The sequence below is a fragment of the Epinephelus lanceolatus genome, chromosome 14 (assembly GCF_041903045.1).
Source record: "Epinephelus lanceolatus isolate andai-2023 chromosome 14, ASM4190304v1, whole genome shotgun sequence".
NCBI classification, from domain to species: Eukaryota; Metazoa; Chordata; class Actinopteri; order Perciformes; family Serranidae; genus Epinephelus; species Epinephelus lanceolatus.
Genome location: NC_135747.1, coordinates 36,802,556 through 36,817,779, shown reverse-complemented (window position 1 = coordinate 36,817,779; position 15,224 = coordinate 36,802,556). Strand labels below are relative to the sequence as shown.

Sequence of the window (15,224 nt, the reverse complement as noted above, 5' to 3'; positions counted from 1 at the left end):
TTTGTTTGGATTTCCGGGTGAAATTAAACTCAATCTAAACTTTTCACTGCTGCCAAAAATATGTTGGTCATATTGTACTTTTGAAGATATATTTTAGAATCTGCATTATCTCATATTTGAATATGAACATTGTGTTTATTTTAAATATATTTTAAACACTATGGAATTCTACAATATAATCCTGTGGATACAATATATTCAGAATACGTTCTGGCCACAAATACTTGAATTTAATGTAACTTAGCTGTGCAAACACTGCTGATTTTGAGTTAGTTTTGTGTGCTTGAACATACCAGTAGGTGGGTAGTGCTAACATACATTATACTGCTTTATAATGCATATATTTACTAATGTTTTGTATGAGATTTACCCCTTTATCTCTTGCTCGGGCTCTCGCCCTGTGCAGTCCTCCATGTTTTCATTGCTTTTCAGAGGGTAGTTTTGTGTCCGTGCTGCCTTTGAGAACATTGGATTTTTGAGCTTCAGCCGTTGAAACAACGACACAGTAGAGGCTTAATAGAATTAAATGTCGCGTATTTCTGTATTATTTTACTTAATTAATGCTGCCTGTCATAAAGCAGAAACTGCGCTAACAAGCTTGGACAAAAACAAGTTTAAAATTGAATAGTAATGGAAAGAGCTGGTAAAATTTGAGTTTAGGAGCAGTACTTGAACGCAGCGTCGTAAGAGCGGGCGGTAGCTGCTGGATAACCCTCTGAGCCGCAGAGCTCGTGCAGTAACGGCCAGGTACGCTAGCGCCCTGCCTCCCTGAGCACGCAGCAGCTAACGGGGCCTTTCGAGTGCTGGACCGAAAAATAGCTAATTTTTCAGCAGACCGGCGGCCATGGCGGCTGAAGCGGAGAAGGTGGAGCCCGCGGACAGCGAACAAGAGGAGGAAGTAGAAGATGTGTACGAAGTGGAGCGGATCATTGACATGCGGGTGGAAGAGGTAAAGCTAACGTTAGCTTAGCTAGCTACGAGGCAAACATGGCTGGCATTGCTCTCACTCCACTCTCACGACGCATAGCCCACCTACATCAGTGCCCCGACACTTTCAGTTACATAAACGTTTATCTGCAGTGAATTTCAAGTGCGTTTTGATGCATTGAATTGCTTTTGTGTCACTTAGTCTAATGCGCGTACTCTTTTTGTGACCGCTCGTCCATACAGAGCGTTAGCATCGTTTTTTTTTAGCATAACTTCCCCCATGATGTCCGCTCGCCTCTCCCCTGCTGGGGCCAAGGACGGACGCCTTGCAAGCTTGCAGATATTTTCATTATGTGTGCTCGTACCCGGCTTCACAGCTAAATAAATACAAAACGATGTTTTTCTCGTTGTGCATAAAACAGATGGAGCAGTGAGATCAGTTAGCGTATGCTAATGCCCAGTGTGTATTTACCAACGGCTGCGAACGTTACGGTACCGTCGTGGCCGCCGTATTTAAAATGGCAACAACAGACCGACTGTCCTGTGTCATCAACAGAGATGGATACTAATCAAGTATAGCTAAACATTTTATCTCACGCTACATTGTGTCTTTGTACACAGTAAGCTAAAGTAATTTGATGCACCACGTTTAGTTACTTGAACATTTCACCTGAGCATTACGTGGCATTATACTATTACTAAATCCATCCAGTAACCAGTAGTGGAGCAAGTACTCAGATCTTTTACTAAAGTAGAAGTAGTAATACTGTAGCGTTAAAATCTACTCTTGTACAAGTACAACCCCTGTATTGAAAATATTACTTAAGTACATAAGTTAAGTATTAGTATCAACATATACTTAAAGTACCAAAAGTAAAAGTACTCTGTGCAGAATGGCTTATTTTATAAAATGCATATTGATTTCAGGGTGTCTGCAGGTCCTTAAAATGAATAAGAATGTCTGAAATCCAATTTTATAAATGTTAAATGTTAATGTTTATTATGAACACTAAATTAGAAGAAGAAGCAACTCAGCCCTCTTGTGTGCAGTGGGTCTGCAGGTCCTTAAAATGTCTTACATTCAGATTGAATGGGTCTAAATATTTTCAGTTGCAGTGCCACAGTTTCTCCATCCGGACAGACCCAGTGACTGTTTACAATAATTGGACAACCCCAAGAATTGCAATAATAAATAGGGTTAATGACAGTGATGAGACTTTGTTTTTACATTAAGTTTTTTTCCTTACTTTTCATTTTGAACTGACATCAGTGTGTTTACTTGGAATGAGACATGTGTCCCACACACACATAATGTGTATTCCCATTGCAGGTTTGGTGTTAAATTTCATATGATTACATCTGTAGACACCCTGATCAATCTGATGTTTCCTGCCAGTACCTGCACCAAGTTACAAGGACTGACAGTGCGGTGCACAGGGCATGTGCTTTTGAATGAGTCTTATATTCAAATTTGTGACAAACATTTTATCTGATTTCACGTATCCCTGTTTTTGTCAATGAGTCAAGCTTGTCTGCATCAAAGTCCACATTTCTGATGTAACAAATCTTTAAACCTACCACTGAAAGTAATGCTGACTCTTTAAAATAATACTTGCACTTACCTGTTGGCTAAATGTAGGTTGCCGTGACTCACTCTATTAACCATATTTCTTTATAAAACCAACTTTTGCACAGAGCTGCATTTATACTACTTACTTTTACCCACAATACTTAAAAAAAGAAAAGAATGATATGTCCAAAAATCAGTCTTTAATTTAATCAAAATTTATCTTAAAGTTCTTAAAAGGTATTAAATGTAAGTATCTGTTACCTGTAGACACCCTGATTGGATTATAATTTGTGATGCATTATGTGTACATCACTTTAATGTTGTATGCATCTTGTAAAGGTGGAGCTAATCTCAGCTACTTTATGTACTGCTGGGTATTTTCACCTTTTTAATAAACCATAATTTCTTAAATTAGGTTTTGTAATAATGATTTTAATCTGCAAAGTAAGTGGACAAATAAATGTTGAAAATGTGCAATATTTGCTTCAGAATGTTGCAGAGTAGAAATTAAAGTGCAAGTGCCTCACAATTGTACTTGAATACAATACTTGAGTAAATGTACTGTTACATTCGACCACTGCTAGTAAAAGTATGTTAAAACATGCATTTAACACATATGTAGTAGCTGTATATATACCTTGCTGAGTATTCCTAGTTCCTGCTTTTTTAAACCATAAAAAATACAAGATGTTAAGTAACAAACTCACTAATAATTAACTCTTGATTTTTAACCAGGGCTCACTAGTGTGACTTGTTGCAGTGCTCAGCAGAACAAAAGTATGCGTGGTATTTGATAGTCCTAGCCTGTTATTCGAGGATTAGAGTATTTGTGTTATGGTGGTTACTGATTGAATAATTGTAGATGTCTAGTTGAAACTATATAAATATAATATTATTAATAATCAGAATGAAGTCAGACCATAGAGATGTTTCAGCTCTGTCATTGATCGGTTACACAGATAATTACACTTCCATTGAATTGTTTGTTTATCTTTTTCACAGTAGTAATCTCTCCCCTTACTTCTTTTCATGTTGTGTTTACAAAGTCAGGATTTGTCACAAGTCTGTGCCACATTTTCACACTCAAATGTTAACCAGCGCTCCCTGCGAGTATTTATGGAGGGGGGTGCTTTTGTGTGTGAGTGGAGGGGGGTTGGAGGGTGGTGGTTGCTTTTGTTTTGTTTCTACAAACTTTAAGGATTCTTCACATTCACTGTTTGTTTACATCCATTTAAACAAGATTTTCCCCATCTTTGAATGAATCTTTGCAAATCTGAAGTTAATTCATGAGATTAAAGGATCAAGATAAATTGAGTCAGCACTGCTGAGTTTAAGCTGGAGAAACATTATTTTTTATGAGTTTTTTTAAGTGTGTGCATTTGCAGGATGAACACAAGGGTAAGCAAAGTGTTGGTGGATTTGCGAACAAGGCTGAAAGGAGAGATCACTACTCAAAGCTTTGAAATATTGCATCCGGCTCAACAAAATTGCATTGATCTCTCTGTGTTAAGGAGAACTGTGAAATGATTTAATTCCCACAGCTGAACACTAAGCCATTTTTAAGACTGAAACACATCCACTGTGGTCAGAAAAAAAGATCTCCAGCTGCAGAGCTATCCTCACTGTGTAGTTTGTCCAAAAAAGAAAAATCCTTTTTAAAGCAGCATCACTTATAGTTTCGATCGTAACACATTTCACATACGTGTAATGCCAAAATTGTTGAATCAATATTGTATTCTGGACCAGCGGGACTCCTCAACTAGAAAGTGCCGGAAAGATTACTTAAAAGTTCATTAAGCGTGCTATGATTTGCACCTCCACAGTTTAGGCAAATTAAATCAGTAATGGATTAAAAGGCAAGTGCTTTGTAGAGAGACTTGAGGGGCCACGATGAGGTGCAAGATGAGGGTCACATGGTCAAGGAGGAAGCCGAGCTAATACGAGCCCCAGTGAGTTATGAACACACTTGGCTTGCTGCTGGCCTCGGATTATAAGGAGTCTCTCGAGAGGCTCCCGGGGTTTGCGCCACCTGTGTAGGAAGCCAGAGGAGCACGGAGGAGAGTGAAAACAAAAACAGTTAGGAAGTAAGCCTGGCCTGCCGGCAGCCCTGTGGGAAGATGCAGCCATTAAGACAGACTGTTTATATGTTGTTGCACTGAGACACAACATGAGTAAAAGGCTGTGTAATCACAGTGGACCTGCCAGTCGGGATGCAGGAAAGCTGAAGGTTCACTGAAGCAGAAATCTGCTTGTGAAGTACAAGGCAACCTATAGAAATGCCTGTTAAAATAATAAGCAGAAAAGAATATCTATAATCAAACCTAAGATGCATGTAGTCATTATGATGACCACAATAATGTGCTATCATAGAAGACTGCTCTGTAGATATGTGTTGTGTCATTGTTGTCATTATTCCTGTTTATATTCCTTCCTCCAAAGAGACGTTACACTGTGAGATAATGAAGGTTTACCTATGTGTTTGTGTGCTGTTGTCTGTCAGTGTTTCAAATGCAGCACTCTTAAAATCCAGTAACCAGTGGTGGAAGAAGTATTCAGATATTTTGCTTTTAAAAAAATAGCAATACTACAGTCAAAAAAAAAATGCTCTTGCAAGTAAAAGTTATCAAGTGGAAGCACAAAAGTATTGGCTTCAAAATATACTCAAAGTACCAAACGTAAAAAGAAAAGAAGTAGAAAATCTATCAGGGCTCAACAATAAGGATTGCCCGATTGCCCGGGGCAAGTAAAACTCAAGGTCGGGCATGTAAACTAACAACTCACTTGCCCGATTGGGCAAGTTGCTAAAAATAGTAAAAGTTAATAACTAATTGATAAAATAAATGTATTTTAAAACGTGCTCTTCTGCTCTGATGCAGCGGTCTCTCTGCCTGAAGTCACAGGCACAGCTGTGTAACAATGTCCTGCCCACAGCCCCCATTGATATTATTTTGCGCGACGGACGCTTCATATAATAACATAACAATATACTATTTATGGTGTTATGCCATCGTGTCATTTCTGTCTCTACATGGTCACGCATTAACAATTCTCCTCTGCTCTCTGTATCACGCACGGCGGAGTTCCGCCACACACACAGGTGAGCACACTAGAGAGGCTCGGGCCGCATTTTCCTGACCAAACCTGACCCCGAGCCCGGTGCAGTTTGTCAGCTGACAAAGTTATTGAAATGGACACTGTGTAAATAACCATCAACAGACTGCTGTTACGCACAGACAAACACGCTGCTCGCACAGCAGCTCAGCACGGCACTCATGCTGAGCTTGTGTTGCGTTCAGGCGTTGTCACGTAAATAACAACTTCCAACACTTAAATAGGTCATAGCACAAAACAGCAGCATGTCAAGTGACTTTTTACTTTAGTATTTTCAATAAAATTGTATGTTCCTAAATCTTGAGACACCTCATATGTAAGCTAGACAGATATTTTACCTGCTCATTACTGTGCACACATGTACTGTATGTACTTAGTCCTAAAGAGCCCTTCTGGTGCCAGTAGATACATAGAAACATCCCAGCAGGCTGTGCTTTGCAAGCATACAAAAAAGTTTCACGCATGTGAAAATTATTTTTCATGTGTGTGCTTCACCCCCGCTGCTACAACTCCATCCTAGGGGAAACACTGCTGTGTGCGTTTTGTGCAACAGGTGGATGTGGTAGTCTACTGGTAGAGTAGAGAGAGAGCTAAGTAGAGTAGACAAGGACAGAGAGATGGAAGCAAAATATATTAAACCCGGTGTTAATACAGCAGAACTGGAGAGAGGGGTGAAAAATAAATAGAGGTGGGCATGGCTCAAGTAGGGTGCAAAATTATAGACGGAGAACGATTAACAAATTTTTCACTTTAAGCCCTGACACTGTCATTTTTGTGTAGGAATTAAGCTACAATACATGACATATGTTGTTTTAATTAATAAATACAGTGTAAATAAAGATTACATAACATAAAAATAACTGCAGTCTTTGTTATTTGATAGCCGCTTAAATTAAACAATTTTTATAGGGCAAGTAAAAACTGACTTTGGGCAAGTAGATCTCTGACCAACTTGCCCGAACGGGCAAGTGAAAAAAAAACCTCAGCGTTGAACCCTGTCTATATTATTTTATTGGATCATGATTAATGATGCATTGATTTTATTTTTGCAGCTGGTTAAGATTGAACTAACCGCTGAGTAGCTTCACATATAAAGGTACTCCATCATTTTGGAGTTGATTAGTTTTCACATAACTGTAGTGGAGAAAAAGTTAAATATTTGCCTCCGAAATGTAGATTACAAGTAGAAAGTAAAATTGTACTTGAGTAAATGTACTTTGTTACACTCCACAACTAGTAACCTTCTCAGGGGCATGACATTTTAATGTTGAGGTATAATTTAAAAAAAAAAAAAATACATCCACAGAGATTTTAGAAAAGTGTTTAATAAAAGTATAATTTTTCATCCATATCACTTTCCAAAGTTTAAAAATTTTGACATTTTTAGAAGGCCTGTGAGCCAATAGTATCACACTGTTGGTATCATGTCGTAAGTAGTAAGTGGAGGGGTCACTGAAAATGGATCGGCTCTGTCATTAAACCAGTTAAATGACCATCAGGTAACAATTGCCATGTTGATACTAACAGCCCTGTTGTTGTGTGTATGCAGGGCGGGTGGAGCTCACGCCGCTACAGCAGCAGTAGTCTCATGATAAACAGACAGCTCGAGAGTGAAGCAAGCCATGAGAATAACATTCATGTAGGCTGTTGCCAGAAATCGGGGGAGAAAAGGGGGGAAAAGATGCAGCCTATTGATATAAAACAGCATTTTCTTTCCTTACCTGTGATTTAAAGCAGCAGCCTTTCTCCGTTCAAAATACGAGGTCACCTCAAACTAGCTAGCCATATCGTAAGATTACCACAGATTACATTACATGAATCCTGAAACACCACCACACAAAGCAACCCATATCTGTAGTTCATTTAGCTGCATGTTGCAAAATGAATTTATTGCTCCACCACAAATAATTCATCACTTGACAAGACAGAGTCTGTCTGTCCACTCATCCATGAACTATGGAGCCTTGCAACCACTTGTAATAAGCAGCAGCAGTGTGACATCTAGTGGTTGGTGTTATCAATAGCACCTTTTAAGTAATATTCAATGTCCTGCTTGTCCCAAACACAACTGATTTTAAGTAACAAACTTACTAATAATTAACTCTGACTCTTTTTATTATCAGGTCAAAAACAGTGAGCAGAAAGTGTAAAACATTCTTTAGCTCATTTAATCTAAGTCTAAGCTTTAGGAATCATTTACAGTTCTTCAGCGAACCGTCTCCCCTGTGTCACAATAACACCCTGACAACAAAAAGCATAACATTTTTTTAAATATAGGTTTAGACCAACTATTTTTGTTTACAAGAAGTCACACCCAGTGACTCACTCGGGACTTCTCTGTCGTTTTACAATGAAAACTATTATTTCACATTATTTTTAGCATTGCTTTGTTCTCTTAATGGCTGAGTTTAAATCTTCTAAACTTTGCTTTCAAGGCTTTAAAAAACATAAATTGTTTTGCTTTTCCTGTCCAATGAACTCTTGCTGACTTGTACAATATGTAATCTGTCATGAAAACAACCAGTGACTGAAGAAAAGAAAAAAAGACTCCATTCAAAATACTGTAATTACTCTTTTTATCTATTGTGTCAGCCATGTTTGCCTGCAGGCAGCCTTCATTAGATTCTGTTTGCTGGTGAAATAGTCAGCTGTTATCCTGGCCATTACCAGACACAGCGTCACACCTGAGCTTCACATCTCCTCTCTGTCTGTCCTCAGGGTGAAGTGCTCTACAGAGTCCGTTGGAAGAACTACTGCTCTGACGATGACACTTGGGAGCCAGAGGCCCATTTGGAGGACTGTCGCGAGGTCCTTTTATCCTTTAAGAAGTCCATGGCTGAAATCAAGGCCAAGAAAGAGGCTGAAGCCAAGAAGACTGTGGTAAGTCTCAGTGACAGTTGGGCGTACAGAATAGGAACTGTACTGTATTCAGTACACATTAACGCACTCGTGGCTGGTTAGGAAAACCCAGAGTTGACTGAACTAGTTGATAACCAGCTTTGCAGTACCGGTTATCCAGTCGGCCCATGTTAGGGTTTATCAAACCAGATAAAGAAAATATATCCTGGTTGAGTTGAACTGGCTTCGTAGTACAGGCCTCAGCTTGCAGTCTTGTTGCATATTTTGGTGTGTTACTGCCACCTCTAGAACAGAGGAATAGTGTGACATCATTAGTAGGACATATTGTAACTCATGTGCAAGTGTGTGGTGATAAACAAAATTGGGACCCACTCATAAACAACTCCCCAGGGCTACTAGAGGTCTAAAACTCCACAGAGAACCTTGAGCCAGAAAACAAGACACTATATAATTTTAAAATGTGACACTGTTTCTCTTGCTTTCCCGTCAGAAGCTGCTGCCCACAAAAAGCGATGTGTTTGATGCAGACTCTGAAAGTGACAGTGACAAAGAACGTCCGACAGAGGTGCCCGTCAAGAAGAAGAAGAAAAAAAAGACAAAGGTCCGGGAAGAGGAAGAAGATGAGCCACCTCCAAAGGAGAAAAAGAAAAAGAAGAAAGATAAACGGAAGGAGGATTTCAGGCCTCTGCCGGCACCAGAGACAGATGAGGAAGAGGAGAGAGCCCCGACTCCACCCTCTCCTCCGAAAGAGAAAAAGACTGATTCAAAAAAGCGGCTTGTCGACTCTGAGGAGGACGACGATGAGCCTGTTCCCTCCAAAAAACACAAGAAGGAAAAGGGAAAAGAGGGAGGAAAGCACAAGAGAGAGAAGGGAGAGGAGGGGAAGAAAAAGAAAGGGAAGAGGGACAGGAAGATTGAAACCTCTGAAGACGAGGCCAATGCACCTCTGGAGGACGAGCCGAGTGACGGCCCGTCAGAGTCCCAAATGGACGATAGTGCATCAACAGACGCTGCAGCAAAGTCAGCCGAAAAAGCACGATTGGACGACAAGTCCAAGCAGAAGAAGGGGAAGTGGGAGGTGAAGCTGCAGGGCATTAAGGACCTCATCAGTGACAAGAAGAGCAAAAAACCAGAAGCCACCCAGAAAGAAAGCAGCCTCCAAAAACTAAAGAGCCTCACCACTAAAGTCAAAGAGGATGCCGCCCCACACTCAGACTCCAGCGATAGCTCCATCTTACATAAGAAGGCTAAGAGCAAAGGGCAGGACAGCACGTCGGCACCACCCAAGGTCCCGTCTTCCTCCACGTCCTCATCGTCCTCCACGTCTTCTGTCACAGCGGCCAGCAGCACCAAGGTGAAGGAGGATGAGGTGGCTAAAGAGGAGGTGCTAGGACAGAAGGACGCCACGGGCTCCACTAATTTGTTTGAGAAGTTCTTGTTAAACTGTGAGGCTAAGGACCGCGCCCCCCGCAGGCAGCCAGTGCATCAGCCCCCTGCAGATAAGATCAGCAGCAAACCTTCAAAGGTACAGTATTAGAGCTTTAATTATATTTTTATTGTGTTGCGTTAACATTTTTCACTTTTTAACTATAGGTGGACATTCAGTTCAGATTTTTTTTAGGTTAATGACACTAATTTCCATTGTTTAGAATATATATTAAAAATTACTGTGCAACAACCTCATAATGACAGACACCTTTATGTTCTTGTCTAATGTCTGTAGCACAGTTGTCAGGATTACTGGTGTTGTATGCAGATACAGAACTTACGAACAGTGCTGAGCTGCTGCAACAAACACCCTTCATTACACCAGCTTTGCTTTTTTTAATATAGAATCAAACAACAGCAGCATCATGCCACCCCAGTGTGTGATTTTAGATTGATTGCCAGCGTTCTGAAAGCAAAAGAGGCGCGACATATAACACAACGTCAGTGTCTAGTGTGACATATAACATGCATGTCTGGCAATGCTTTCTAAATAATAACATGGCACAACAAGGCAATAGCAGTCATTTAGCATCCCTGTTATATATTGCTTGATCTCGTCCTTTGCTCAGAGGTGAGGAGCTCCCAGACCTCATTGTCTCCCCAGTTTGTGGACATTTTCGGCCGCTGTTCTTCTTTGAGTTAGCTGCTAACTGCTATCAGCTACTTTAAAAAGTCTCATCTGTACTCCATGTTTTTGCCCAGACTAAAACCAACCTGCTAAACAATGTAGCTTTTCTGCTAAAAGTTTGTTGCTAATAAGACATCAGTCCTCACCTCCGAGACTTTTATCTTTGATCAAGCTGTGTTAAACATGGAATAATTGGTATTCAGCCAATGCAAAGTTGAACAGACCTCCTGACAGAAAGTGCAGAAAATGCCTAAGTCATCGGTAATGTTAGGTAACCACAAAATCCATGCTGCCTTTGGTTGTCAAGTATTCATCTTAAATTGGTTTTCATCTGTTTCCTTTCTTCCATTTATTCCCATTTTAACATATAGTCCAGTTCCTTGTGCATTTTCGTTCAAAATTCTTGGGGAGTTGATAAACTATACATTTTTAGAATTGTTAGAACATGAGGAATATGAAAACCAATGTTTCCAGCAGGAAAAAAAGTCTATGGTGGGCATTTTGGATTTTAAAAATGGCTAATGTTGAGAACACCTCTTTTTTATGTCAGGTTCCAAGCTATGCAGCTGTTTACTTCTGGTGGCTAAACATACATTTTATTTGTTCAGATATTCACATAAACTGAGAACAATCACTTGGATATGAATTAATTGAATTTGGTTGTGAAGGGCCAAAGGTCAAAGTCTCTGTGACCGCATAAAACACATAACACATTATAGGCAGATGCAGCATCAGATTCTATTTTTAATGTTTTGGAAATGGTCCCATTTGTTTTTCTGGCTCAAAAAATATGCAGTTAACTCCTAAACACAGAACCAATTTGATTTATCATGACGCATTTAGCAAAAACAGGTTATGTGTATAAGATGGCCGTTACAGAGATTGGTTTCGGGGTTTGTCGGGCTCTAAGGTTTACAAAAATGTATAGAAAAAAAAGATTTTGAACGAAGTTTGAAATAAGGACATTGTGAGCCTGACTATTATTTCGTAGGAATTCGATAAACAAACCACATTTATGACATAATTTTTGCAGTATAAGCAAGACTTATGTCAAATGGTGAACTCATTTCTTATTTACTGCAGCCACCTTTTTAATGTGTTCATGGACCCTGCTGTTAACATTTACCTTTTTTTCCCAACCTCAGCTTTTAGGAAAGATTGAGAAGATCCCCAAGACAACCAAAGAGTCTCCAGCTCAGAAACCAGAGCCTGAGAAGACGGAGAAGACCAAGCAATCAGATGGTATGAATGACGCACAGAAACAGAAAATTACATTGAGTAATCAGTTTTCATAATTTCAGAAGATGTATAGTCACATCAACCCAAACTGACTTCAGTAAAAGAGCAACCTACCACCAGGTCAAACAAACCAAATATTTAAAAACAGCTATTTTAAGTAGGTTTGATTGACAGTTGGGATTGAAGATAAAAGGCCACCCAGGCTCTTTATGACTGAAATATGACGCCTTCTCTGCTCTCCCTTTAGTCTCCAGACCTGGCCAGAGTTACGGCTTCAGCCTGGACAGCGACGAGAGGGAAGCAGAGGAGCCCGCGGCGAAGCCGAAACCTGGAGAGGATTCCCGGGAGCGGAAAGAGAGGCCAGAGGAATCGCAGCGGCCCGGCTGGGAGAGGAAGACCCCGGGAGAGGAAAGGAGGAAAAGGAGAGAGGACAGTGAGCCCAGACTCTTCATGGCATGTGATGACAATCAGGACACCCAGGACCCTCCAGAGTGCGCTGACAAATCTGGTGTGTTTCTAACTGGCCACTGAGCACATATTGATCTTTGCTTTCAAATATCAGATTGTTGTTTCACTTCAGATTTCACATTTCCCTCGGCACAATATGTTAAACCTAGTAACCTACACTTACTGAGGTTTAAAACATGTTAAAGCAAGATTTTCTGAGGTTAATATGAGTTGCAGTGTGCAAGGTTTCAACCTACCAGTTAGTGAAGCATCTCTCTGTGCGTTGTGTGCTTTACAGACAAGGGCCAAGCCACTCTGAGTTTAGGAATGGACCTCAACCTGGACTGGATGACTCTGGACGACTTCCAGAAACATCTGAACGGCGAAGATGAGATCCTGTCGGGTGCACCGTTATCACCAAGTGAGTATTTCCATCTACATCTCAGACAGTTAGCTGACTCATGTCTACTGACTGGCTAGAAGTTGTGAAGGAGTTGGTTGGTGATTTTCTGATGTAGTTAAGGATGCTTAAAAAGACACACATTAATCAACACAATGTTGTTGTTTTTTTTAACTTCCAATTATGGATTTTAAAGTGACCCCACAGCAACAAGACCGTTTTTTAAAACACAACCTCACTGTTACTCAACTTTATCCCCTCCTCTTAAAATCCCAATGATAGAGCAGGTATAGCATCTTTAGCATATTTAATGTGGTGAATTTCCACGTGTAAAGGAATATGTGAACGGGATGCCCTCTTTGACCAGTTTTTGCTCACTCGAGTTGTATTTTCTGCGTTCATTTTGGTTGATCATTCCTCAGCCTTTATATTAAATAGAGATGGGTAGTTTTTATTCAAGTTTGGATTACAAATGACTTGTAATTATAACACCTTTTGTACACTGTTATTTAAAAAAAAACACAGTTGAATCCCCTTTAACTAAAATTTGGAAGGTTGACTTCCATTAAAACCACATTTTTTATCTCCATTGAAACAAAGATGAATGTAGGTCATTCTCAGTTCTATCCCCCATGTCGTTATAGTGGTGCACGTTCATGCAAGCGTATGCACAAGCCAAGTAAACAGGGAGCCTGTGATTCCCATGGCACTTTTTCATTGCTCTGATTCATACATGTACGTATATGCATGTATGTGCATGCACAGCTGGGGAAACGGGGAGTTTGTGATTCTCATAGCATTTTTTAATTCCCTCTGATTCATGTGTCTTTCAAGTAAACAAATCAAAGAGAAGTACAATGTTCTCCATTTAAATTCAGATATCAACATGAACTCATGCCCTCTTGCCCAACAACATTATTAGCTTTACCATAACAATTTTCAGTGCACTGAATTGCAAAGTGCAAAAATCTAAATAATGCTGCCTAAAGCAGGAGTGTGTGTTTGCAGGTGCAGCAGCTGTAAACTTATAAATGTAACCAGCTCCACAACTGTTCATTTAACTGTGCGACCAATCATGCAGGCCAATCAGTTCACTTTCGCATTCCCCGATCCGGTTCGGCAGCTCCTCCTTCGGCCTCCTCCAGCGACCGACCCGACTCAGCAGCTCCAGGCCCTGCCACGTCCGCCGTTGAACCCCTGCTCCAACCAGAGAGAGCCCGCCACATGTCTCCAGTCAGCGACCACCTCAATTCAAGCCCGGGCTCTGTAGCCTCCTCTATCCCACTGGAGGATTCCGATTCAGTCTCCTCATCTGGTGAGGACTGGGTGCCATCGGAGATACAAGAGAGCTCTGAGGATGAATATTCCTGTTTTCCCGGAGAAAATGAGATGAGGGATGAGGATGATAACGCGATGGAAAAGGAGGAAACAAAATGGGTCTCCGGGAATAAGAACATCAAGTGGTCACCCTCTGCTGAGCAAATGCATCATTATGTGCAGCCTCCCACAACACCAGTCCCAGGGCCAACAGCGTATGCCAAGAGAAACGTAACAGACCGGCTGACATCCTGCTTGGATTTATTTCTAACGAATGACATGATCCAGCTTATCCTCAGAATGACCAACCTGGAAGGACAGCGAACCAGAGGTCATTGGAAAGAAATCACCGAGACGGAGCTGAGGGGTTTCTTCGGCCTGCTGCTGCTGGCGGGGCTGTATCGTTCCCGGGGAGAAAGCACCCGCAGCTTGTGGGGGGAGGAGATGGGCCGCCCGGTGTTTCGTGGTACAATGTCCTACAAAAGATTTGAGGAACTTGCCATGAAACTCCGGTTTGATGATAAACTGTCCCAGCGAAACCGGCTCAGTGACAACAAGCTGGCTGCCATTTTGCCGGTATGGGAGCCATGGGTTCAGCGGCTTCCTCTTGTTTTCAACCCGGGGGTGGATGTTTGTGTAGATGAGCAGCTGGTCGCCTTCAAGGGGTGCTGCAGCTTCAAACAATACATGCCAAGCAAACCAGCCAGGAATGGCATAAAAGTCTGGACCCTGGTGGACGTGTCAACATCCTACACCTGGAACATGGCCATCTACAGCGGCAAGGAGGGGGCATCAAGAGAGGTTGGCCAGAGAGAGAGAGTGGTGCTGCAGATGACACAGGGGCTGAAGGGACGCACAGTCACCACTGATAATGTTTTCACGAGCTATGAGCTTGGCGCAGAGCTACTGCAAAGGAAAATGGCCATGGTCGGCATGGTCCGCAGATCAAAATCTGAGCTCCCTCCCCAACTCCTCACCATGACAGGCAGAGAGGAGCCCTCCAGCATCTTCGCTCACACAGAGACCCACACTGCGGTGTCATACAAACCCAAGAAAGGCAAAGGTGTTGTGCTGATGTCCACAAAGCACAGAGATGCCTCCATCAGCCGGGAAGCCCACCAGAAGCCGACAATCATTCTCGATTACAACAGGTGCAAGGGTGGCGTGGACAACCTGGAAAAGGTGTGTGCTAGATTACACATTAATGTGTTTATTTTTATTATTACTGAAATTTATAT

General features: G+C 41.3%; 1 protein-coding gene across 10 annotated transcripts in view; it reads left to right on the top strand.

Moving 5' to 3' along the window:
* Positions 1 to 700: 700 nt before the first annotated feature.
* The window catches only part of mphosph8 (M-phase phosphoprotein 8), a 54,715-nt gene continuing 40,191 nt past the window's right edge, over positions 701 to 15,224 (top strand). For 2 of the 10 annotated variants that reach the window (XM_078174661.1, XM_033617565.2), the window contains exons 1-6: positions 703 to 949; positions 8,327 to 8,488; positions 8,958 to 9,992; positions 11,729 to 11,825; positions 12,070 to 12,330; positions 12,568 to 12,690. In XM_078174661.1, coding sequence (XP_078030787.1) covers positions 845 to 949; positions 8,327 to 8,488; positions 8,958 to 9,992; positions 11,729 to 11,825; positions 12,070 to 12,330; positions 12,568 to 12,690 — 1,783 coding nt within the window. In that variant the 5' untranslated portion in view covers positions 703 to 844. Of the gene's footprint in view, positions 950 to 8,326; positions 8,489 to 8,957; positions 9,993 to 11,728; positions 11,826 to 12,069; positions 12,331 to 12,567; positions 12,691 to 13,750; positions 15,169 to 15,224 lie in introns of all 10 variants that reach the window. The other 8 variants (XM_033617568.2, XM_033617567.2, XM_033617563.2 and 5 more) reach the window with 7 other exon arrangements.